At 34.0% G+C, this 26,334-nt stretch overlaps 5 protein-coding genes and 2 pseudogenes across 7 annotated transcripts; 4 read left to right on the forward strand and 3 right to left on the reverse strand.

Annotated features, from left to right (window-relative positions):
* Positions 1-138: 138 nt before the first annotated feature.
* On the reverse strand, positions 139-1,711 carry LOC140812229 (U-box domain-containing protein 45-like). Its single transcript, XM_073170454.1, has 2 exons — positions 1,094-1,711; positions 139-1,014 (listed from the first exon to the last, which is right to left on the reverse strand). Exons 1-2 carry the CDS (start codon positions 1,558-1,560, stop codon positions 162-164), a joined length of 1,320 nt encoding a protein of 439 aa, XP_073026555.1. The 5' UTR covers positions 1,561-1,711; the 3' UTR covers positions 139-161.
* A 1,911-nt stretch (positions 1,712-3,622) lies between these two features.
* LOC140812980 (probable inactive dual specificity protein phosphatase-like At4g18593) lies at positions 3,623-5,424 on the forward strand. 3 transcript variants are annotated; one of them, XM_073171369.1, is made up of 3 exons: positions 3,623-3,762; positions 4,648-4,897; positions 4,989-5,424. In XM_073171369.1, the coding sequence occupies exons 2-3, from the start codon at positions 4,669-4,671 to the stop codon at positions 5,141-5,143; spliced, it is 384 nt and encodes a 127-aa protein (XP_073027470.1). In that variant the 5' UTR covers positions 3,623-3,762; positions 4,648-4,668; the 3' UTR covers positions 5,144-5,424. The 3 variants fall into 3 exon arrangements, with proteins under 3 accessions (XP_073027470.1, XP_073027472.1, XP_073027471.1); XM_073171371.1 differs by lacking the exon at positions 3,623-3,762 and adding an exon at positions 3,783-3,862; XM_073171370.1 differs by lacking the exon at positions 3,623-3,762 and adding an exon at positions 3,882-4,489.
* A 177-nt stretch (positions 5,425-5,601) lies between these two features.
* Positions 5,602-6,012, reverse strand: LOC140811361 (uncharacterized). The gene has a single exon (XM_073169209.1). It carries the CDS (start codon positions 6,010-6,012, stop codon positions 5,602-5,604), a length of 411 nt encoding a protein of 136 aa, XP_073025310.1.
* Positions 6,013-11,827: 5,815 nt separating this feature from the next.
* On the forward strand, positions 11,828-13,212 carry LOC140812877 (heavy metal-associated isoprenylated plant protein 29). Its single transcript, XM_073171246.1, has 3 exons — positions 11,828-11,921; positions 12,450-12,525; positions 12,795-13,212. The coding sequence occupies exons 1-3, from the start codon at positions 11,913-11,915 to the stop codon at positions 13,157-13,159; spliced, it is 450 nt and encodes a 149-aa protein (XP_073027347.1). The 5' UTR covers positions 11,828-11,912; the 3' UTR covers positions 13,160-13,212.
* A 1,094-nt stretch (positions 13,213-14,306) lies between these two features.
* LOC140811681 (olee1-like protein) lies at positions 14,307-15,339 on the forward strand. Its single transcript, XM_073169724.1, has 2 exons — positions 14,307-14,561; positions 14,980-15,339. The coding sequence occupies exons 1-2, from the start codon at positions 14,396-14,398 to the stop codon at positions 15,318-15,320; spliced, it is 507 nt and encodes a 168-aa protein (XP_073025825.1). The 5' UTR covers positions 14,307-14,395; the 3' UTR covers positions 15,321-15,339.
* A 354-nt stretch (positions 15,340-15,693) lies between these two features.
* On the reverse strand, positions 15,694-21,725 carry LOC140811683 (protein SCAR3-like; annotated as a pseudogene).
* Positions 21,726-22,800: 1,075 nt separating this feature from the next.
* LOC140812998 (epidermis-specific secreted glycoprotein EP1-like) lies at positions 22,801-24,505 on the forward strand (annotated as a pseudogene).
* The last annotated feature ends 1,829 nt before the right edge of the window (positions 24,506-26,334 follow it).

Consider the following 26,334-nt stretch of genomic DNA (forward strand, 5'->3'; position numbering starts at 1 on the left):
CAATTAGTGTACAACAAATAAATCAAAGGTTGAACATTTGACGCACAAAATTCACAAAGTATGCATTTACTGATTTGATCACTCTGAAAGAGAACGAATCATACACCCCAATGCATATTGAATCACAGAGCAGAATAGTTGGCCACTTTAAAACATTTCCTTCAGTAAGGCAAACTTTTAGAACTCGAACTAATCACCAAAGCTTTAAACTTTGAAGAAACCTCGGCCCCATTAGCCCTACGAATGATAACCTCCATATTTTTATGCAAGCTTTGCCTCACAATCTTCTTCATTGTTCTCTTCCCTTCATCTTCACCCCGCCTATTCACAGGCGGTGAACCAATCATCACGGTCCCCACCTGCGGCCCTGAATGCGGCCCCATTCTCATCTGCCTTTCGTTTTTGAACCATTGAAGTATCTTCAAAGCTCTCTTCTGCGCTATTGGACTCCCAAGCAATGCTACTTCGAGAAGAACTTGAACAATGCCAGATCTAGCCATTTTCTGCCTTTGTGACGAGCTCGAATGAGCTAAAATCATCAGTATGTGAGCAGATAACTCTTGGCATTCCGGCTTCTCTTCCCATGTCATGATCTCTATTAACCCCTCCGGAACCATTGGATTATGCTCGAGTTCCTTTCTTCCAGCCAACGTTACAGCCAAGTTTCCTAAAATTGCCAAGGCTTTTTCTGATGAATATTTTACAAGCGACAGTTTTACAAGAATTTCAACGGCGCCAGAAGAGATGAATGCCGCAGCATTATCTAAGACCGAAGACAGATTGTATAGCGTGTTTAAACATGATTCTTTGGTCCTAAGATTACTTGAATCTGAGTCAAGAATTGAGACTACAATAGCAATTATTCTCGTTGAAGTGAGGGAAATTTGGCTGATAGTCAGGGTTGATATAGGCAAGAGAAGTTGCGCAAATTCTTGTTTCTGTGCTTCCTCCAAGAAACCAATATTCTCGGGTAATTTTGAGAAGAGTCCTGCCTCTACAATTAGAGCCTTGTTCCTGAAACAAGAGCAAAATAATTAATCTTGAGAAGATGCAAAGTTAACCATTTGAGATCATTAAAAGTATATTAACTTACGTGAAAGAGCCATTGGCCAGCTCAGTCAGTGCTCGAACGGCTAAACTCTGGCGCGCCACCACTCCAGAACCAACCATGGCAACCAGCGGCGGAATAACACCGAGCCCCGCCATGATCTTCCGCCTCTTCAAGCCTTTCTCCGCCAGTTTCCTTATTTGTTCCGCCGCAGCCTCTTTCTCTTCCCAACTCCCAAAATGAAGGCTCTTAACAGACTTCTGCAAAGTCGCCACCCAAGCCTCACAATAATCATGGCCCTCTAGTTTCCTGGCCATGTCCTCTTCAATTATCTTTGCTTCTGAATATGTATTCATAAATGTTTCCATGGCTTTCTTCGGCAGTCTATATCGTGCTTTAGCAAGGTTTAACCGTAGGAATCGTGGCATGCGAGTGAAGAACCTACGATTTGTAGAGGTGAAAGCCCATTTGCTCGAAGAATTTGGCCATTTTGGTGCTTGTGGAACTGACATTCTTCAACAAGTTTGACTCCCAACTATATTAGGCCAATATTCTTTTTCTTCTTTTATTCTTTTCGAGTCCGACTTTGTTGAATGAAGACTTGAGAATGAGAATTCAGACACAAGGGATATAGAGGCAAAAAAGAGGTACTGAATGTTGCGTAAAAAGAAAAAAAATTGTGTTTGTGTGCACATGTATAGTTCACGCATATCATATTATATACATGTACGTATATGTGGAATTGGAGTCTTTAGCTTAAAACCTAGCTAATTAGTGAGATATTACCTAATCATTCATTATCGCGAGTTAAACCAAGACTAATGATGAACGGAATTGGAAGGAATTTTTAGAGACAAAAAAATATGCATTCCTTTCAAATAAAGAAGCCACAGCTTGGAAAATATGTATATTTACTTGTCATTAATTTTCTAGTATTTTTGCCCTTCCATGTACGTAACTTTCCCAATAACCAAATGTTTACATACCTAATAAATTAAATGGGAAAAATTTAACGGTAAAAGCCAAGTTTATAGCTTTCTAATCGGGGTCGTTGCAAGAATTGTTAATCCCCGCATGTGGGATTTCATCAAATGCAGATGCAACAAGTGGTTGATGAAAACTTAACACTTTTTGGATAGATTAATGATTAAAGAGGGTGGTGCTCCAATGAGGTGTACCACCACTCAAATTTTTTGAACACGTACACAGATTAGTCAGAGCTTCAACCGTTGATCTGTCAAATTTTAATTTACAAGTATCCTCGGTCTTTTTTTTTTTTTTTTTTCAAATCCAGACGTACAGTTTGGTCATGTATTTAAAAGGAAAAGACTCGTCGCATTATATATTGTGTTAATTAACACCTTTATATCAAAATATACTTTCTATGGGGACAACCCAAAGATTTCAAAATATACTTTGAATATATAGGTGTTTAGGCATTGTTTGGTGTGTTGGATAATGAATTATAAAATATGCAAACTCCCACCTTATTCTATGTTTGATACGAGGATAAAGAGAAAAAAAACTCACTGTCGCACTGTAGACATAATATGTGTGATAATTTATCATATTATGAATGTGTGATAATTTGTACACTCTCGATCTTGATGTTTTTTTATTATTAAATCTTTTAAAATCTAAGTCAAATTTTTTATTATTATTCTTTATTATTGTTATTAAAAGAAAAGTTTTAAGTTTGCACACTAGGACAAGTACACTGTAATGATCATTTTAGGAGATTGACAGTTACAAAATGTCGTATCTTTCATGGCCATCATATGTTGCAAAAGACTTGTAATTAACTTTCATGATGTATTATGTGCATGTAAAACAAGTGGAGAAGATTGTTTTCATTGAATGGTCATGACCACCACTTTACATTCGATAACTATTTCTGTAAATTTCTAACCAATAAAAAAAAGAAAAGACTTTTGAGCTGGTAGCTTTTTGAAGAATATATAATAAAACACAAGTTTTAAATATTCAAATACATATATGGATATATTCGTATACTAACTAATGCAGAGTCTTTACCAAGAATATTACTTAAAACAGAGTGAACAGAGCTTGTTAGTAAATCTCGAGCTTCAAGCTCTTCTTCACTTCACTAGGAGCTAGGAAGAAAACGTTTTTAATCCGACCTCCCTCCCAACGTACATATCGCAGCCCTCAGCAGTTTAACAAGAAGACTATCGATAGATTCTTAAATCAGACAAGAGATCAGGCCTGTAATCACTACAAAGAGAGGTCATTTTCTTGATTCTCCTCAAATTCCTCGACTTTCACCTCATCATGGTCCATGGGAATGCGGAGACCTTCACTTGCACACGCCGCGGTTTTCTACATTTGCTTCACTTGGCTGATTACTTCAGCTAGTATTGTGGCCTTATCCATCTGTTAACCCACAAATCAGAGAGTTTAATATCTGTTGACTTGAGGGAAAGTTATTAATTTTCTTTGCATGGTTGAACTGAATTGACTAGCTTCTCGGGTATAAGATACCTACTATAAATATATATATATATATATATATTTTGTGTGTTCTATTTTTTTTGTTTGAAAATGAATTTTCTGTTTTTACTAGGCCCATGGTCTAGCTGGGTTTTTCTGGCCCAAGCCCATTATTAAATGTCGTCGTTTCCGACGCCCCAATCGTATGTCCTAATTTTGGGATCGTTTGGATTTGCTGATAGCGAAGCCCTACACAGCAGCAGGTCCTCTACGTGCTTTCCTTTTTCTGCTCTTTCAGTTCATATTCTTATTGAATGAACTTTCAGCTAATTTTTCAGACGTCTGTAGGAGATTTGAAGACGGGTTTCGTTCATTTCTTGAATTTTATTATGAAATCCTCGAAACACGAGTTTTTTTTTAATTATTTGTTCTCATTTAAACGATGTGTCTCTTCGGGTGAAAGCTAATTCATCCATTTTCAGACTGTCTAAGTGCTGATGCGCCGTAATTTAATTATGCTTAGAGGCCTGCAGTTTTTTAGCTTTATAGTGTTTTTGAGCCAGAAGAGGGCGGTGGCTTATTTGCCACCTCCTCTGAGATGGTCCGAGCTTGCTACTTTGTTTGGGTGAAAGTTGCAACATCCTTCTTCACAGGCTTGCAATTGAACTAGTTCCACTTTTTGAAATCTATACAACTGCCCAGATTCTCAAAGTGAAACCTTTATGATATGAATAAAGGTCATGTTTGGATTTGAAAATGAATTTATTTGAAATGATATGTTTTGATGGATCGTTTCAAACTATATTATGGTGGAGCAGAATTTCCATTTGACTGCATTTGTACTGATGGAACTGCTTGAAATTCCATCAAAACATATCATTTAAAATCGAAACGATCCCTGATTATTAATTTTGTTTGAGATGCAGGACTACTTGCTAACTGTAATCTCTCTCATAAATCCTTCAAAAGAAAACCAAAACAAAGAAAATGGTATCCCTCTGCAAAGAACTTGAAATCAGATGCTTAATTCAAGATATATCTTTTTCTTTGCATTTCCTTTTTCGTTTTCTTCTACTCCTTACTGGCTACACATACACTCATTTGAGTTGCTTTGTTTCTTAATATCCCGTGTTTTTGTTCTATCTTAGAGCATTCAATAAACTATTGCAATGGAGGCAGCCGTGAATGATACTACTCCGAGTTCTGATCCAAAACCCCAAGTCATATACCGCTGCAAAAAATGCCGTCGAATTGTTGCCTCAGAAGAGTATATTGTTTCCCATGAGCGCGGAGTGGGGCAAAAGGGATTCAAATGGAAAAAGAGGAGTGATGAATTAGATATGGAACCGCCTGAATGCTCCTCTATTTTCGTGGAGCCCTTGAAATGGATGCAATCAGGTTATTTAAAGCCTAGCATCTCAGTAAATTCACAGCTACTTGGCGTGATTTTCTTCTCATTCTAATGTAGCCATTATTTTGCCATTGACAGTTGAAGAAGGTTGTGTTGGCGATAAACTTCTATGCATAGGTTGCAAAGCTCGATTGGGTTCCTTCAACTGGGCTGGCATGCAATGCAATTGCGGAACGTGGATTAATCCTGCATTTCAGCTCCACAAAAGTCGCATAGATGAGTGCCGCATTTAGATTAGTATTTCAACTCAACAATGTCTAGTGATAAATTTGCAGGATTTTTACTACTTGTAAGAAAGACTGATGATCTTTTTCTTAGAGCTAAGCATAATATATATGTTTACAAGTTGATAAAAAGGTGTCGTTGCGAACTTGAATATGATTATTTGGTGAATGTTGGATATGTCTTAATTGTTATATCTAAGTGTGTTGTTAAATACTCCTCCCAGATTTAAACTTTAGCCTCGCAAAACATTTTCTTGCATCAAGCATATGAAAATAGACTTTTCCATTAATTAAATATGCCTCAAAGACTTTATTATTGCCCACAACCAAGATAAGTAGCATGAAAACATAACGCAATCGAGGCATTAACCATTATACAAGTAGGTTAAAGAAGAACATCATCAGAAACTTAAAACAATGGATATTCATGGATGGCTAATATCCTGCAGGAATTATTATCATTATTATTACTGGCCAGCTGCAAATGCCTCGACGGGGAATGTTTTCGTGATGCCAGCAAGACTCTTGAAATGAATCTTGCCCGTAGGTGGATCATCCAACTTAATCTCACCGACTGGAGGCCACAGAACCAGCTCCTTGGCTTTAACTCCTTTGAGCTTCTTGATTCGCTTCTTTTCGACGTATCCTGTTATGTCTGTATCATAGCTCACGAGTTTGGTAATCATCTTGAAATCGTGTTCAACTTTCTTGGCTTGTTGAATCCACATGTATCCGGTGCTTCTGACAAATCCTACTTCGATTACTTCTGCTAAGGGGAGGAGCCCGCATGGGAGTTCGAATTCTTCGAGGATGGATACGGCCATTTTAAGACCTTCTTCGTGGCCTTTCTTTACTATTGCTCCTTCCCGTTCTGCCATTTTTGATTTGCTGAACTCAATTTCTGTGTGTGATACACAAGGTGGGGAGTTTTGTGGGTTCTGAAGCTTTTGCGTCCCATCTCAATTTATAGTGTCTGATTGCTACGAAAGAAACAAAACATAGAAACCAACGTTAAAACTTTGCATTGCCCGCTGAATTTCCTACTCGGCACGACATTGCCACCGATAGTTCCAACAAAGTTTATTTATTTTTCCCGGGATTTTTTTTTTCATTTTTATATATCCTAATACCTATATTCTGGCGAAGCCCAATTGAGATTTTTTGTATTTGTAATAAATATATAAAAACACCTATTCACTTATCTATATACCTATAAAAGTGTGGATGATGGGCAAAATTTTTTGATTGTGATTTTACTACATTGCCCAAAAACTATGCATTGTTTGTATTAATTGCATGGGCATTGGTGGAAAAAATATATAAAATTTAGGGACAAATTTGGGATAATGGATTTGTAATGTATTGATTATGTATTTAATTGAGGTATTTATTTTTTTGAACTCATTAAACACATGAGGATCATAGTGCTTTTATTTTTTTAATAGAAAATTGTAAAATAAGAAATTTTGAAAATAATATTACATAAAAATTGAATCGATATTCGATAATAAAAAATATATTAGAAAAATAATATTTTCTTCATACATAATTCTTACAAAAAATATTAAAAAGAATATATATTTAACTATTATACTTATAAAAGTACAAAAAGAATAACAAAATTTTCCTTGTAAATTTTTTACTATTCTCATAAATTGTGTATTGTTAGATTAATTGCATGAAAATTACACAATCATTAAATACATAAGGATTAAAATAGTGTTTTTATTTTTTAATAAAAAATTGCAACATAAGAATCTTGGAAAATAATGTTACATAAAAATTGAATAAATATTTTATAATAAAAATACATTAGAGAAATAATATTTTCTTGATACATAATTCTTAGAAAAAATATTAAAACAATAGTTTTTTTAATTTTAAAAAATCATTAAAAATATTAAAAGAATATATATTTAACTATTATACTTATAAAAGTGTAAAAATAATAACAAAGTTTTTAATTGTAAATTTTCTACCATCCCCTTAAATTGTGTGTTGTTAGATTAATTGCATGGAAATTTTCTACATAATTTATGGGAAATCTATGCATTAAAAATGAATATATGTTTGATAATAAAAATATATTTTTTTTAATCTATAAACCTACGTAAGTGTAGATAATTGAAAATTTTTTCAATTGTCAAAAGATAAAAATGACATCCTCATCAATACAAATCCAAAAATTCAATAAAGATATATTTGTAAATTTCTAATTGTTGTAAGTGTAAAAAGAAAATATCAAATTTTTTTATTTATTCCACCTAATATATAATTAATTAGTAGCCTAATTATTCCACATCATATATAATTAATAGTCTAACAATTGCTAATGAATTATCACTACAATATACATTGATTGTAATAATTTATATCACTTCAAGAATAAAATGTAATTCCTAAATTAACTTTCTCAAATAATCCATCTTTATACTAAGTTTAAATATTTTATCCTTTTAATTTTCTTTCTACATGTTATTTTATTATTTTAATGTAATTTTGTAATTATATTTTAGTGTAGTTTCTAATTAAGTAATATTTGTATTAATTGCATGGGCATTGGTGGAAAAAATATATAAAATTTAGGGACAAATTTGGGATAATGGATTTGTAATGTATTGATTATGTATTTAATTGAGGTATTTATTTTTTTGAACTCATTAAACACATGAGGATCATAGTGTTTTTATTTTTTTAATAGAAAATTGTAAAATAAGAAATTTTGAAAATAATATTACATAAAAATTGAATCGATATTCAATAATAAAAAATATATTAGAAAAATAATATTTTCTTCATACATAATTCTTACAAAAAATATTAAAAAGAATATATATTTAACTATTATACTTATAAAAGTACAAAAAAAATAACAAAATTTTCCTTGTAAATTTTCTACTATTCTCATAAATTGTGTATTGTTAGAATACATAAGGATTAAAATAGTGTTTTTATTTTTTAATAAAAAATTGCAACATGAGAATCTTTGAAAATAATGTTACATGAAAATTGAATAAATATTTTATAATAAAAATACATTAGAGAAATAATATGTTCTTGATACATAATTCTTAGAAAAAATATTAAAACAATAGCTTTTTTTAATTTTAAAAAATCATTAAAAATATTAAAAGAATATATATTTAACTATTATACTTATAAAAGTGTAAAAATAATAACAAAGTTTTTCTTTGTAAATTTTTTACCATCCCCTTAAATTGTGTGTTGTTATATTAATTGCATGGAAATTTTCTACATAATTTATGGGAAATCTATGCATTAAAAATGAATATATGTTTGATAATAAAAATATATTTTTTTTTATCTATAAACCTACGTAAGTGTAGATAATTGATAATTTTTTCAATTGTCAAAAGATAAAAATGACATCCTCATCAATACAAATCCAAAAATTCAATAAAGATATATTTGTAAATTTCTAATTGTTGTAAGTGTAAAAAGAAAATATCAATTTTTTTTATTTATTCCACCTAATATATAATTAATTAGTAGCCTAATTATTCCACATCATATATAATTAATAGTCTAACAATTGCTAATGAATTATCACTACAATATACATTGATTGTAATAATTTATATCACTTCAAGAATAAAATGTAATTCCTAAATTAACTTTCTCAAATAATCCATCTTTATACTAAGTTTAAATATTTTATCCTTTTAATTTTCTTTCTACATGTTATTTTATTATTTTAATGCAATTTTGTAATTATATTTTAGTGTAGTTTCTAATTAAGTAATAAATTATAGTATCACATGAAGATATAAGAAAAAAATAATTATATATGTAATAGTACAATAACATGATAAGTATATAATAATATAATAATATGAAATTTAATACTAATATATTTTATTATTTTTTAACTAAGAATTGAAAATAAAGAATTTAATAAATTATTTATTAGAATTTATATCAATAATTATGAATTTTAATATACTAATAATATCATAAAATACGAATCTGATAGAAAAATTAAAATAGTTATCTATAATAAGAAGTTTAAATATTTTAGTCGCACTTATAAATATATATATTTATATATATATATAAGACAAAGTCTTTTAGTGGAATCCTTTTTACAGAGGAAGGAGTGACGTGTGAGTGTTTTACATCCATAAAATTCCCGTGTCTTTACTATTCACAAGTTTTTACATTTCAAACTAGGCAAAAACTTGTATGAAACGGTCTCACGGGTCGTATTTGTGAGACGGATCCCTTATTTGGATCATCCATGAAAAAGTATTACTTTTTATGCTAAGAATATTACTTTTTATTTGAATATGGATAGGGTTGACCCGTCTCACGGATTAAGATCCGTGAGACGGTCTCACATGAGACTAACTCTTCAAACTATATCTTGTTGTTTAGATTGTCAACTGGTTGAAAATATCATTAGAAATATTGAACCGTCTTTCACACTTTTCACGTGGTTAATATTTATAACCGTTTGAGAAAATCTTTCAACCGTGTAAAAATGATTGAAAACAAATTTTAAAAGCAAATTTTGAGTATTATAGGTTATATTTTATTATCAATTATTATTATTTCATTAGTTTTGATAATATTTTGACGAGTTAGTCATAAATATTTTAAATTGACAATTATTTGTCCTTAGTATGCTTCACTTATATAAATTATGATTTATGCATTTATAAAATCCATAATCTGGTTGATTTTTAGGTTATTATACCTTATACGTGGTTCTTAGATATATATATTTTCAAAATTTGTTTCAGTTCAATTCATTCTATATATTATGCTAATTATAATTTATTATATAACATAAAATTAACGACTTGAATTTCAATTTGAGAAACAATTTTGAAAGTAAAGTATATAAGTTCTTAATTAATTTATTCGTCTAATATGACAAAAGACTAATATAAATAAAAAAATGAATCAAATTATTTTTAAAAAAAATCAAAATTTAGTTTTTATTAAATAATTAATATTTACGTGCATCGCACGTGCTTCTTGCTAGTTAAAAGAAAATATATGAAAAGAATCTGGAATAATACATTAATTAAACTTTTTTACATATTTCACGAAAAACATAATCAATCACTAAGTTATCTTTGTTTCCTCATATTTAATATTATTCATAATTTATTTGAATTTTTCTGACGTATCCTCAGGGTCACAATTAATGTGTTGCAAAATTTTCTTTACAATAAAAACATTTTTCAAAAAATATAATAATCATACATACAAACGATGCGTGTTGAAGTACTTAGCACATTTGGATGAGAGGAGCGTAGGGGGTGGTAGTCTAATGTATTTTAAATTATGAAATATAGAATTTTTCAATGAAAAATATCAAAAAAAAAAAAAAAAGAATATTCGGAGAATGTCAGCCTTAGAAGTTAGGAATTAAATTATTCCTTCGAAAGCCATAAGCATGCTCTATATGACCCATGGATGTAAGCGCAAACAAAACTAAGAAGTAAGAACCCGCTTAGCGACGATAAAAGAAGGAATAATGGGCCATACATGGGAAATGGCCTTTTGAACATGTAAATAAATCAAGTTGCCTTAAACGGGCGTGATGAAAGCAACGAGCCCATTTCAAGATACTTTCCCCCAATTGGATTTTCCTTTCTTAAAAACAAAAGAGGAAAAGAGTGTGTGGATGAGATAATAATATTTTATTTTTGGTGATGTAATTTGTATACTTTCGTTTTTGATTATGTTATTCATCAATTTATGATTTTGAGTACTAACTTGCATTTTTTTTTTTTTCTCATTTTTTGTCTATTTTACCATAATGTTCCATACACATCAATGTTTATTGGTTTCATTCCAACATTTTTCGTTATCAAGTCAACAATTTTTTTATACCATGTCAACATAAAAAGACTAAAAAATGAGAAATATATGCAAATCATAGGAACAAAAATGTTATTTTCACAAGTGGATATACATATATATATATATATATATATATATATATATATATATATATATATATATATATATATATATATATATTGCATATACGTATAACAGATCATTAAAATCTAGAATGTGAGTCTCGCAAGTATTCGGTGGGGTCATTATCACGTAAATTTCATCACACCGTCGTCCAATTTCTATTTTATTTTTTTCTGTCGGGTCCAAAATTTTGGATAAAAGATTGACTGCTTATGTTATATGTCTATAAAAATTCATAAATAATGAAAATTAAAGAAAACAAAATGTTGAAATAACGAAACTTCATTTTTTTAAAAAAAAAAACCAAATTGCAATTAAAAATGTATTATTGATCTGTCCTTTTAAGAGAGGCAATTGAATTTGATTTAATGCAGCTTTAGTTATCGTCGTAACTTTGTATGATGTCATTTAGCGTTTTCAAATTACAAGAAAATTGACCTAATCACATTTCAAAGTCTTTCTTTATTTGCAAGTTTTATGTGATTCAATGTAGTCAAGTAGAATACACTCAATTAAAACAACTTCGGTGTAATTTCTTCGATAAGGAAGCGAAGGGACCATTCCATTCCAAATATATCGAAAGTTATTGTTCTTGCGTATGTTTCATTGCATGCTTCCTTAATGCACACTAATTTGACTTTAATAATGTCTTAGTAAATCAGCTTTTAATTTAAATAGAGGCCGTCTTCCAATTAGTGAAACTTAATTATTAAGTACGGGAACCTCGTGCCTATATATACATCGAAAGTTACGTTCTTGTAAGAAAATAAGATATATTTGCAGGAAACGAATACAAGATCGGATCCTGTAAATTCTCAATATGACAACAGTAAGTTTACTTCTTTTTTCAAAATACGTACCGTTTGTGCTCGATCTAATTAATCGAAATGATTTTTAATGCCGTATTTTATTTCTTTCTTTCTTTTGTTATTACACTGGGGGTTTGCTTTAACAATATCAGTTTGAACCTACGATCATCTCCGAATGAGGAGGTTTATACCACTTGAATACAAATTCATTGGTTTTCAGCGATTAGTTTATATTATATAATTTTCGCTTCATTATTCTGCGCTTCGCTTCATTTCTTTAACTTATTGCTTTTTACGTATTTCTGAACGTGCTTAAAATATTATAAATTTATCATAATTATATTCTTTTTACCAAATTTAAAGAATGTATGCATGCATGTGTTACAAGTTTTAAAAGCATGCATGTGTTATTCGACTTTAATATGGCTCGTTAGGAAGCTTAAAGTAAAAACAATTTCGTTTTTAAAATTTAATCTCAATGGAATAGTCGGTCCAAATTTACTTATCGGGCTGAACAAGTAATTGGAAGTTGATAGTTTTTGTTTCAGATTGTAGAGATGAGAGTGCACATGGACTGCCCTGGATGTGAAAGCAAAGTAAAGAAAGCTCTTTCCAAAGTAGATGGTATGTTAATTTGTTTTAGGAAATTTGCGACCGTTCCATTTTTGTCAACATAAATTGAATAACAATTGATATAATTGTTAGAAGATTTATAATGATATCATTGAGTGTTCATGTATGTTGTACCCAGTGTTTTCGAATATTTGCACCACCCCATAAAAATTATATATCCACCTCGATTGAGGTTCTTATTACACGTTTTGAGGTCCTTGTTAGAGTTTGAGTCTTCTTTAGAAAAATACTACCGATTGAAGGATGCATTTATTCGTCAGGAGTGGGCAATATTGACATAGATATGGACATGCAAAAGGTGACAGTCACTGGATGGGCGGATGCGAAGAAGGTTCTTAAAGCAGTAAGGCGGACGGGTCGAAATGCAGAGCTATGGCCATTTCCCTACAACCCAGAATACTATGAATACAATCAGCAGTACTACAACTACTATGGAAGTCAGGCAAACAGTCCAGTTACCGATGATTTCTTGGCTGAGCCACCTTCTATGTACAACTACTATGAGCATGGGTACAACGGCCACAACCATGGATATTATCAGCAGCCACCTTCATCGATTATCCTCGATGAAGGGGCTAGTACCATGTTTAGCGATGACAATGCTACTGGATGCTCTATAATGTGACGACGGGGTTTGATGAACTTATTATTATGTGAAAAAAGAAACAATGTGTGAAAGGAAATGTGGCTTACATTACAAAACATAATTCCTTAAAATTATTTTTTCATTTTAAAATTATTATTGTTCTTTTAAATGAGATAGTACATTTAAGAGATTTGTCTTTCTAAGATATTAAGTTTTTTAAACTCTATATTTGATATGTAATATTTTTAATGAAAGACTAATTTTTCTTATCTTCCACGAATCTATTCAGGAATCCTATCAAGATCAAAACAATTCTCTATATATTGAAGAATAGTTGTTGCACAATTACGAGTGAGATACGAGAGAAAAAATAGATAATATATAAAGCTCGAGATAATTTTCTGACGAGCTCGCAAAGATGAAGCATCACTGTTTCACTTTGTTGTCGTGACGTGTTGGAGACACTTAAAGAAAACACTCATACAAAATGTTGATTGAAAAATTGTTTTATTGCTCCAATTTCGGTCACACTGATTTGTATTATTGTGTTTTGATTAATTTTTTACTGATATTTTAGGATGTTATTTATTTTCTTGACTTGTTAAAAAAGATAGTTTTTCGTTTCTTCACTGGTATTTATTTTGTAAACTCGATTTTTTTTCTAATGATTATTTTATTAGGATGCATCTCACATATCTATGTGTTATTTGTAATTAAGTTACTTATTTGTGTTTTATATTATTTATTGCATGTTGCCTCAAGTTATTACAACATCCGAGACAACCGTACGCACAATTTTTATTATTATGTTAAACAAAACTCTTTAAATATTTATCAAAATATTATATTTACGATTTATGTGAGATGTATACAAGTTGTTGGTTAATATACAACGGGTTCTTGTTTGATTACTGAAATTTTTGGTTTAACAAACCCTCCTCATTTCGCCAGTCAAAATCGGCGAGGAATCTGAAATATCACATTCACCATTGTTCTGATTGTGAGGGAGTGCGTGTGTTTCAGAGAGGGATTCCAGATTTCTTATGGTTTCCTGAAAAGATGGGTTATTTAAGGGGAGAGATTACATATGTTTTACTTCCCACAAAAGATGGGTCCAAATAAAATTTTCAACCACTGGAGACCAAACTTTGAACTATAACCTCACGTATATAACAGCCAAATAGAAATATAAACTGATCTTCCCACAAAACACAAAGCAGAACCATCTGTAGAGTCTCGAGTTCAGAAAAATTGAGAAAGGTACGAGAACTAAAAATGGCAAGGCTAACACAAGTTGCACTCCTCTTTGCTGGGGCTCTATGCTTGATGTGTCTCCCTGGCATCACCCACTCTGCAGCCCCTAAATTCTTTGTTGAAGGAAAGGTCTATTGTGAAGTCTGTCGAGCCAATTTCATCAATAAACTCAGCGAGCCTATGGCAGGTATATTGAATTACATGATTCTAGGAACCTCAATGTGAGGCAGACCTAGCAGACCTATAGTGAAAACTGAATCTTGTCTCGAAAATATGCAAAATATTTTAAAAATTGTCATTTGAGGTGGACGATCGAACTGACACCCAATGGAATTTCACTTGTTACCATCGAAATTAACCAACCATCTCTAGGACAACACTGGATTCATTTCCATACGCTTCTTTATGTTCTTACTGCTTATACACGGCTCTGGGAATAATGATATTTTAAGTACCATGCATGCTGCATGCATCTCAAAAGGAGATCCAAAAACCATGAATTTGGGAACATCTAAAAAAAAATTAAGATTACCCCAGTTTGTCTTTTTGTAAAGACATCACATACACGAGCAAGATTAATTAGCATGTCGTTTTAATCACTTCAGGGGCAAGGGTTCGATTGGAATGCAGAGGAGATGAAGCAGGTAATATAACATACAGCGTGGAGGGAGAAACCAATGACAAGGGACTCTATCGGTTGCCAGTCGAGGGTGATCACGAAGAAGAACTATGCGAAATAACATTGGTGAAAAGCAGCAGGCCTGATTGTGATGATCTCCCAGATGAAGGATGGGCAGAGAAACCAGCATCAAGAGTCACACTCACCTCTCACAATGGTATTCAAGGCGACACCCGCAATGCGAACCCCCTTGGCTTCGCCAAGAAAGTGGCACTGCCACAATGCTCCGAGATCTTCAAGGAGTTGGCTGTTGATCAAGACTTATAGATCAAAGCAAACAAATTTGCATCCTTTGAAGTTTTTCGTAATTTTGATTCTGTTTAAATTTTGCTGTTTCTTGGGTTAATGTTTATTGGAATTTGATGGGCTTCAACTAAGTACCCTTTTTTTTACGTTTTTGGAAATTGATGGTTTATTGATCGTGAAGGATGATACCATTGTTTTAGACCGAGAGAGACATGTACTAGTGTAGTGTTCAATGAACAAAGTTCACTCTTTCCAGTACGTATTCATGTGGTGATTTTTTCCTTCTTGAAAGTTTCGAAGTCCCAGAAAAAAATTGTTCTTTCAGCTACATTATTTTCATTTGTAAAAAAAATGTTCTGATGCACAAAAGAGCTCGATCAACTATTTACACAGAAGGAAAAGAGTTGATCTCGAATATATACAACAGCTTCGCCAAACCTGTAAACTCAGAGGGCATAGGCACCATCATGAAAGGAGAAAATATAAGGGTCGCTCCAAGTACCATTGTCTTCCTCATCATCACTATCAACAGCCTGAACCAAAAACAAGATTAAACATAGATAAAAACATGACAAGTAACTGCATTTATGGATTGGGCCAGAGAGATACCTGGCGAACTGCACTTGCCTTTTCCGCAATTGCAGTAACTTGGACATTAGCTTGGGTACCCGTTGGTGCAGCTGGTTTTGATGTCAAAGTTGATTGCAGATTAAATGACTGACATCATAAAACAAGTTAGCATTGGAACACAGCAAACAACAAGAATGTTGATCTTCAAGTAATCATGGATCAAGTTGCTCCTCATCATTTGATGAAATGTAAAGGATGAGAATGATTTTTTTTATGAAGAGAACACACTAAAAATTAGTGAGCATATAAGTTCAACTCATCAACAATTACACACATATATGAATGGATACTACGAGAGAACAATGATCACATTCATTTTTCAGGACAATCAACACAAATTAGTAGGTATTGAAGTATTGTACCAAAATGCGAAAACGTACTGCAAACAACTTATGCTCTAAACGTAACATTCAATAGAATATCAAATAACAATCACTTAAATTTTTTTAGTATAATTTAGGTATATTATGGGGTCAGCTACTGGAGCGGGTCGGCAAGGTATGGAAGGAAATGGCTACCAAATTCATACCCATCTCTCTGGTACATGTACATGCAAGGTGCTGAAACTTAACGAGCAATCAAACTTTAAAAATAGCTCCAGTTTCTGGAAACTTACTCTAGTTCTTAATTGGTGCAGGAAGTCCCCCATTTCATCTTTACCATTACTCTGATTAGCATCCCTTCGCCCATTGGAATTATACAAGCCTGATGACTGTATGCATAAACAGCATCACTAAAAGGGCTTTTTTCAACTTAAATTTGTTAGCGGAAGGGCAGGATTTCTAAGGAGATTCAAATCACCAGACCTGGCTATTCTGTATATATTGGGTCTCCATGATTGGATCATGATTCGATGGGGCTGGCTTAGGTTGAGAAACTGTAGATTCTGAAAGCTTAAGATTAAATACATATTTAGATGCTTCAGGCATTGGCTGACTTTCATCTTCCATATCATTCTGATGGGAATTCAAACTGCACCACTGTACAGGAGGTAGACTTTGAGTAGTAGGAGCGAGGGTACATTCTGGCCCCAAAAGATCATGTGAACTGGCATTTTTTCCTAGATACTCCTTCAATGAAGGATTTTCAGTGTCCAAACTTCGAAGATCAGAGGAATGACAAGATTTAGAATTTTGCACACCATTTTCAAGAGGACAAAGAACTCCACAAATATCTCCTTCGCTTATCCTTCCATTTCCTGGAACTGTTACAATAGAATCCGTCAAAGAGATTTGATGAAAGGTATCGTATAAATAAGGATCCTTGCTGCAGGGAGATTCTCCAGACTCCCATTTCTCAGAATTTGATTCAGATTGATGACATGGAAATTCATCCATTAAAGATGGTGATGATCGATAGAATGTGTCATCATCAGAGTCTGAACCATCATTGTGTGTAATGCTGGAAACCTCAGGGACCAACTGAAATGAAGGAAAGACAATCCTTCTGCTTTCACTGTCATAGTTCCCATCAGGGAATTTTAGTTTGAGCCTGGGGGCCTGAAAACTATCAATTGGTTGAAATGGCATTTTCATGTGCTCAAGTGGAGGTGATGCAGAAGGTGATAGTGTTGAGGATACAAATCCAACCAGATCTTTATTTCGTCCGGAAAATATTCGACATGCTATATTTTCACCATTTTTCTGCTCAAAGTCACCAGCATTCTGATAGCTGGCAGGGATGTCAATTTCATTTCCACATCCTGATGGTTTTCTATAATACACACCTGTATTTCTAAATTCAGACTTATGAGAAGAATCTCTGCTATTTTCTTGATGCCTATCAGCTTGGAACTCTGAATTGACTAACAGATCACTTCTAGTGTCCAATGTACTGGGTAGACCGCTGTTATTATTTGGATAAACATAATCATTTTTTATTTCTAAAGCAACAGGTGGAATTTTCAGAGATATCTTCCTGATTGATGAACCACACTCCTGGTTCTCCTGGCACATAGAACTACCTCTATCTAGACGGTCTTCAGAATTTTCAGTCGAGGACAAGGGATATTGTGGAAGAACATTTGCTAAACCGCAATCTGGTGGCTTTGATGGTTGAAGTCCTAGTAAGCCACCATTTGTCCAGAACATAACAGGAGAAACATTAGAAGTTTCTGGTGCTGGTTTATGAGACTCAGGACTGCTCCTTGGTCTATCAACACTCGGGACGCCTGACTTATTGCCAAAGAAATTAGACGATACTGTATATGGCACAGCTTCCCTACTGGTCCCTACATCAATGTTGTCATCTTTGTAATTAGATGACATTAAAGATGAAACAGATTCTACATTGATTCCCTCGTCAATGTCAGCGTTCTCAATATAATCAACTTTCAGCAGACTGCTAGAATTCACTGACTCTCCAGTTCTTAAAGCTGAGTGTACATCCTTGTCCACCGCTACCACTGACTGCAATTCACTGTTGGCTGCTACTCCATTAATAGAACAATAAGCAGCAGTATGTGATTTTTTAGAAAACAAAATGGGATCATGTACAATACTATCATTTACCATATTATTGTAGGCCAAAACATTAGATTCAGCACGTGAAGTTTCACATTCAGAACAATGTCTTTTTACCTCACTTTGTCCATCACCAGGCTCTAAACCAATGGTATTAAGTGCATCCACAAATTGATCTGTTTCACTTTCAATGTGATCAAGATTGACATCACAAGTCTCCAAATTCCTCATAGCTTCATTAGTAGGCTTGACATCCACTGTGTACACAGTTTCCAAATTAACTTCCTTACCACCTATAGTTTCTATGCCCAAAATTTGGGAAAATGACTCTGTATCTCTATCTCGATCATCTTCTTGAGAGATGCCACTTTTAACATAGTCCTCTGCTACAGGCTCAAGTATTTCTGTCTTGTCATCCCAAGTCAACGAAGATGAACTACCGCGAGCTTGCTCTTGTAATAGACTGACCTGAATATCATCATGGACATCTGTAGCTTTCTGCTCAAAAAGATTGTATTTGAAGAAATCAGCATCTTGGCTCTTTATGGGAGAAGAAATGGATGCTCTAGATTCTAGCTCTTCAGGTTGCATTGAGTTACTAAAACAAAAATCATCAACAACAAAGCTAGACCCATTTCTCAATTCTAAATTTGATTGTTCACACAAATCAGATCTGAGTGTAGCATCATACGAGGAAAGCTGTTAGAGAAGGGGAAGAGCGTCCGCCAGCATTAACCTGAGCGAACTGTACTCTGTGAAGTTAAAAAATCACAAACTTAGTTCTAATTGCCAAAAATAACAGTAGATTTCAACGTAAACAAATGATCAGTATCCCTCCTTGCTTAATTCACTTTTCCAGCTCAAGTTCAAGAGAAGAGCATAAATATCCTTTACCTGCCACTGTGGTAGAAAAATGATGCTCTTTGTGGCACTTTTCCGCCGCTGAGCCATGACCTTCTTCTCTGCTCAAATTTCAGAACATCTTAGCATGTTTGACAGATGGGCAACATCATGAAAAGAAAAACAAAATTTTTCAACTCCTATCACCCTTACATAAAAACTAGCAACACAATGTTATGGTCCTTCTGGGTCCTATTTATTTGTTTCAGTTGCAATCAAATAACAAAATCACTAAACTTAACAGTGTTTACATGTTATCTTCAACAAATCCTAGATATTCAAGTACACACTAAAAGGGTAATCTCAGGACTCAGTTAGTTGAGAAGAATAATGATCCGTTCATGGTTAGCATTATAGTTTAGCGTAAGAGATTAACCGTCACTAAAGGGGACAATTGGTAGATGGTATTATAATTTCGTGTGAAAGATAATCCAATCTAACAATCCCAAATACAGGAAAAGGCCATCAAAAGATTGTTCATGCATCAACATCAAAATTTCTGGCGCTGAAAGTGCAATTGAAAAAAGCAGCTCACATGTGAAAGACAAATACATTAATTTCGGTGAAGTGGATGAATTTTTTCAACCGTAGTACCTTAATATTTCGGCCATTTTCATCTTTCGAACTTTTCACAATACTTGCTACACCAGAAGCCACTGAAGCTCGTTTAAACAAAGTTGGATCTGAATACCTTTTCAAGCAAGATCCAGGGCCCCCATGGTCAAACCTAAAAGAAAGCACAAGCCTCATTTGCTAGGCCAGGATGGAATTGAATCTTAAAGAGGTGTTCATACCTATCAAGCAAGTACAAACATGGAGGGCCACGACATCCTTCATAAGAATCCATGATGAATTTAGGCACATCACTATAAATAAAATGATTTTGTTCACTTCGAACATGAGCATGCCAATTATAACCTGTGGTCAAATTTTTCGATTGGAAATTAAAGGAACGAGCAAAAATTTATGAAGCTCATATCACAAAAATCAGTAAAATGGAAGCTCATTACATATGCTTGGAGGGACAAAGGTGCAGTTGTTACAATAAGTTTAAGGGAACAAAGTCAGGATATCAACCATACCGGCCGTATAAGCCAAGTGCAGGTGGCTTCTTTGTGCCAAAACAGCCTTTTCAAGTGGAGATAGGGCAGCTTCAATTTGTTGAACACGAGCCACCAACTTATGGCTTCTTGAAGATGTTATCCCCACTTCTTCCTGCAATCCATGAAAAACTTCGGCTGCAAATCTACCATATGCAGAGATGCAATTTCAGCTCAAATTTTTGTAGTGCCTGGACCCCTTGATGATGTTCATAACGAACACTATCATGTCAAACACATTTTTTTCTTTAGCTCAGAAAAGGGAACAAATTCTGAAGTAAGTCTCAGTTAAAGAGCACATGTATACAAGCCCGGAAACACAAAATTGGTTGACTTCAGGACCAGCTCTCAATTGTAAAAGAAAAATAAATGACGAGAAGTACGATTTTTTTTTCCCACTTATTTTCACTTCAGTTATCACTCCAAACAGTCGCACACTACATCCCTTAAATGTCCTTTGTTACAGCCAACTTGCCACTTGGCTAAAAGCATCCTAAAATGCATGGACAATCTTTTACCTGTTGTAAAATCAAATCTAAACCGAATTTCTCCTACTCAGTGAATTTGCAACCAATCAAAGTAAAATTTGACATATTACATATACAAGTAAATGCGTTCGGTAGAAGACGACCGCGAATCCCTAATTAGCACCCATACTTCCCACACTACCCAAAAACAGAAAAACGTCCGTGCTACACTAATATTTCCAAACTAAACCAAAATCGTGAATTTTTTATTTTTATTTTTTTAAAAAAAGAGTTCCCAAATCAATCTCTGAAATACTAAATACAACAAAAAACTACCAAAAAGCTGAACAAACAAGCAGCGAAAAAGAGAAGGAAAAACAAAGCTTACTCTAGCTAGATCGCCAAGCTGGCGCAAGACCCCGACAAGACCAGTGACAATGACTCCTTCAAGAATCACCCTCGGATCCTCCATGTTCGCTTCTCTGTACGCTCCGAGTTTGTACTCATTCCTCACCTCCACTCTGACCAACGGCATCGTTTCGACCCACAAGCACAGAAATACAGGAACTACAACAGTAGATTATTTCTCAATGAGTAATATGACTATACTGTATGGCACAGAAAGGCAAGCAAATTGGAAATGATTGCTATGAACTCTGATGAAGAGAGAGAGAGAGTACAGGTTGGACAGAGAGAAAAATTAGGTAAGCAATTGCAGCAAATTAACTGCAGAGATAGAGAGAGAGAGTTAAGGGGATGACATTGCCAACTCTGCAAGGCATTCCCGAGCCAGAAAGTGAAAAGACGAATTTGGCCTTGAAGTTTCCATACGTATTGATCTTCTTCAGTGGTAGAGTGACGATCGTGGCCATGGTGTCGCCTTCTATATTTCTTATCAGTGCAACCTATTTAAGCGGGACATTCTTTGATATAACATTTGTTGGCAAAAGTTCTCATTCGATTTCGATTGATAGCGACACTTAAGAAATTTAACTCTCCTGTGTGTTAAGATTGAAATTTATATTTAATTTAATCCAATATATAAATAACTTTCCAGAATTTTATTCAAAACTTTAACTTATAAACTAAATTATATTTCACCTTGACAACTATAAATTATTCCAAAACTATTTTTCTGCAAACCAAACGCTAGCACGTGTGGCGGACATAAATAAATAATAATTTTTTGGATAATTAATATAACTATAATAAACTATTCCAGATTAGGTAAAATCAAAGTTTGTTGTTTCACTTGGAGAAACTCTTTTCGCCAACTTACACAAATTATTCACCATGAAAACAAACAAAATTGAAGTTTCGACTTGGTAAAAAAAAAATATTTAAGCATGATAAGATTTTTACTTACCGCAGAAACTTGCTTCTAATCTTTGCGCATCTTCCACCCGCATATATAAGCCCTGCGTACGTTTGATCGAAAGTTGTATCATTAAAATTTTTGTGAGACGGTCTTACAGATCAATTTCGTGAGTCGAATATCTTATTTGAGTCATCCATTAGAAATTATTACTTTTTATGCTAAGAGTAATACTTTTTATTGTGAATATCGATAGAGTTGACATGTCTCATAGATAAAAATTTGCGAGACAGTCTCACAAAAGACTTGTACAACGCACCCATTCTTTTCGCTAATTTACTGCGACAGTTGATAAATAAAATTTAAACCTCACGTGTTTATGAACTGGCAGTACTCTCTTTAATTATTTATTATTGCTTCATCAAAGATTGTTCATAGTCTAGCAATCAGTAGTCAAATATATATATAACATGGGCAGCCCATTAGATAACTGAAGTTGGAAACAAGCTAGCATGCACCATGCCACTACCTAGTCCCTAGCTAGGTTTTGAATCAGCAGATACGTATTTCTTATTTCAAACAACGTACGTAGCTGCTTCATCCATTCAGTACATATCCAACAGAAAAATGTCGACTCCACTCCCCCTTTCATTTCTCATAATATTAATCACCTCATTTGTCTTTGCTCAAGCCGTTGTTCCTCCTTCAAGCACATTCAAGTTTGTCAACCAAGGCCAACTCGGCGAGTACGCCGTAGAATACTTGGCCGACTACCGCGTGTTAGACATTGTTACTTTCCCATTTACCCTATGTTTCTACAACTCAACTCCTAATGCTTTCATCCTTGGACTTCGGATGGCGCACCGGAGGTCCGAATCCATCATGAGATGGGTTTGGGAGGGAAACCTGGTAAAAGAAAATGCCACCCTCACCTTGGTAGGGATGGAAACAGGGACGGAGCCACCCCAAAAGCTGGGGTGGGCTCCAGACCAGGCTAGATTTTTGGGCTTATAAAAAATATGATGGGATTAGCGACGGATTTACTAAATCCATCGCTAAATTTTTAAAATTTATTAAAAATTTTAGCCCATAGCCCACACTAAAAAAATCGGATGGATTAGCGACGGTTTTAATAAATCCGTCGCTAAAATTACGACGGTTTAATACTAACCGTCGCTATATAGCGACGGTTCTGTAAAAACCGTCGCCGATTTAGATCGGCGACGGTCTTTGGAAGAGCCGTCGCTATTCAGCCCAATCTCCATTTATTTCTTGACTACGTCCCTGCATGGAAATTTGGTGTTAGCTGACGTTGACAGCTCCGTGGCGTGGCAAACAAATACAGCCAACAAAGATGTTGCAGGCTTAAAGTTGCTTCCAAATGGGAACTTGGTGTTATATTGGTGGGCCAGTCTTTAAGGGCTGCAAACGGCCCAACAAGACTCATGAGTCGGTTATCGGAACCACGATCGTCTAATGGGCCTTACTTCTTTGTCGTGGAGAAAAGGTATTGGGCTATGTACTATCAATCCAAGAATACACAAAAACCCTGGATTTATTAGAAGTCGGATGAGTTTGTAAATGTCAAGGGTGTTTTGGCTTTTCTCGTCTTTTAATTGTGCACCTGAGAACGATGGAAACTACGCGTTCGAGCTCGGGTTCGCACATTATCTAAGCAACTCGGATAGCTCCGGAACGAGGATATTTTCCAGCCCCAAGTACAATAGCACATATATGACGCTAAGAGTTGATATTGATGGTAACTTAAGAATGTATACGTACGATGAAAACGTGGATTGGGGGGGCATGGGAAGTGACATATGTGCTGCTTGATAGAGATGATGGGCAGGCAAGCGAGTGCCAGTTGCCGAAGAGATGTGGATCATTAGGCGTTTGTGACAAGAATCAATGTGTCGCGTGCCCGAAGCCTCAAGGCTTAGTAGAGTGGAGCGACGCTTGTGCGCCGCCTGTTCTGCCACCCTACAAGGATTGTGCAAATGTGGACTTCTATAAGGTTGAAGGTGTTGAACATTGCAACAGTGCTTACAACAAGGGGAATGGGGCCATGTCTCTGGCTAAGTGTAGAGATAAATGTAGCAAAGATTGCAAATGCTTGTGGTTCTTCTATAGGGCCAGGTTTTCCAATTACCTGCTGGTGCCGGAGCTCGGAACTTTGGTTAAGGTTTCGAACCCTGCGAATGTTGGATACATCAAGATGTGTAAGTAAATTGTGCTTGTTTTTCGTTGATTTGAAATAGTGTTGTATCACGTCTCAATATTGTCTAATTAATCTTAATTATCATATCTTATTGGTAAAATAATAATATCAATGAATTTGAACTGCGCGAATCTACAAGTCTGAAAATGGATGCAAGTTTTGTAGGGACGTTGAAGTGGTTTAAACTTTAAATAATTGAAAAGCCAACACAATGAACGTGTATGGTGGGGTTCTTCAACTTCAGTTGTGGAGCACAAGACAATTCGACAAGAGCGCTGGACCCAATCACGTGGAGTGACAACTCTTTCCGTACAAGAATTAAAGCATTTGTTCGAAAGTGCGACTTCCCCCATGTGATTTGCAACATTAGGAGGGGAATTTAATTCTTTGCTATTCACATAAACATATACCTTATTGGAAATGTGTTAAGATTAGAACTTGAACCTAACTCAATCTCAAAAGCTAGCTCAAGGGGAGATGATTGTCCAAGTCAATATATGTCACTCAAAGGTTATTTATCCAACCGATGTGGGACAATTAACACACCCCTCTCACGTCCAGGAATGAACATCTGGAGCGTGGAGTTTACAAATGACCCAATTATGGACAGAACGGGTGCGTCGGGTGGTCTAATTATAGACAGTCCAACACATAACGGTGAAACCCGGGCTCTGACACTATGTTAAGATTGGAACTTGGACCTAACTCAACCCCAAAAGCTAGCTCAAGGGGGGAGGATTGTCCAAGCCAAATATATGCCACTCAAAGGTTATTTATTCAACCGATGTGAGATAATTAACAAAATGTAACCAAACTCTAACATTCAAGTATCAAAAGAAAAGATAATCTGTTAATATAAGTTGAAAGATTTTTCCATTTATACAAGGGTCAAGTTTGAAAGCAAATCTAAGATGTTTATGCTCAAAATGGACAATATATATCGTATCATTGTAGATATATATAAATTTCATACCACAACATTGCATTTTATAATTTACCATCCCGAAAAATAGAAACTTGACAGGTTAATGAGATATTACCCTTAACATATTATCTTAAAAATATATCAAAAAACTACATTCATCTTCACATAAAAGGTCAAATGAAAAATTTGGACCCATGTGAATCAGGGCAATGCTTAGGTTGAAGCCAACCATCATAATTTGCAGTGTAAAAACTTTGACCGACAAAATCTCAAAATGAAATTAAGATCCATTGAAATGAACCACTACTGAATCCACTCGATCGTCTAATTCGGTGGTCACGACTCTAAATTAGTGTTACATTTCTGAGTGTCGAGTTTGCTTATATAAATTCTTAATTACAATTAGGAGAGATAAATTAAATTATTCGATATTTATTGTTAATATTATATATTTTTTTAGGCAAAAACTTGTGTGAGACGATCTCACGGATCGTATTTTGTGAGACAGATATTTTATTTGGGTAATCCATGAAAAAATATTATTTTTTATGCTAAGAGTAATATTTTTTACTGTGAATATCGATAGGATTGACTCGTATCATAGATAAAGATTCGTGAGACCGTCTCACAAGAGACCTACTCAATTTTTTTATTCTCCCAAACTATAATACATAAGGTATGCCAACCATGTATAAATTATTTAACATATAAAATGGTAGTAACATTGTTTAAGATGTAATTTTTGTCTGATATAATAATGACATGGACAGACTAATACATACATCCGCGAAATAAACGTGTTAAACAAAATTTTTTTTACCGAAAAAAAAGAGAAAAATATCTTACCGAATGTTATTTAATGAGAAGATTTCTTTGACCATTTTTATATTGAGATTTCGTATGTTTACATTTGCTTTAATTAGTTGCAGTTAATATTTGAACAAAAAAGTTAATAATAATTAAGAAATTAATGTTGAAGCACATAAAATAAGATAATGTTATTTCAAGCTTAATAATA

The sequence above is a fragment of the Primulina eburnea genome, chromosome 14 (genome assembly GCF_022965805.1).
Source record: "Primulina eburnea isolate SZY01 chromosome 14, ASM2296580v1, whole genome shotgun sequence".
NCBI classification, from domain to species: domain Eukaryota; kingdom Viridiplantae; phylum Streptophyta; class Magnoliopsida; order Lamiales; family Gesneriaceae; genus Primulina; species Primulina eburnea.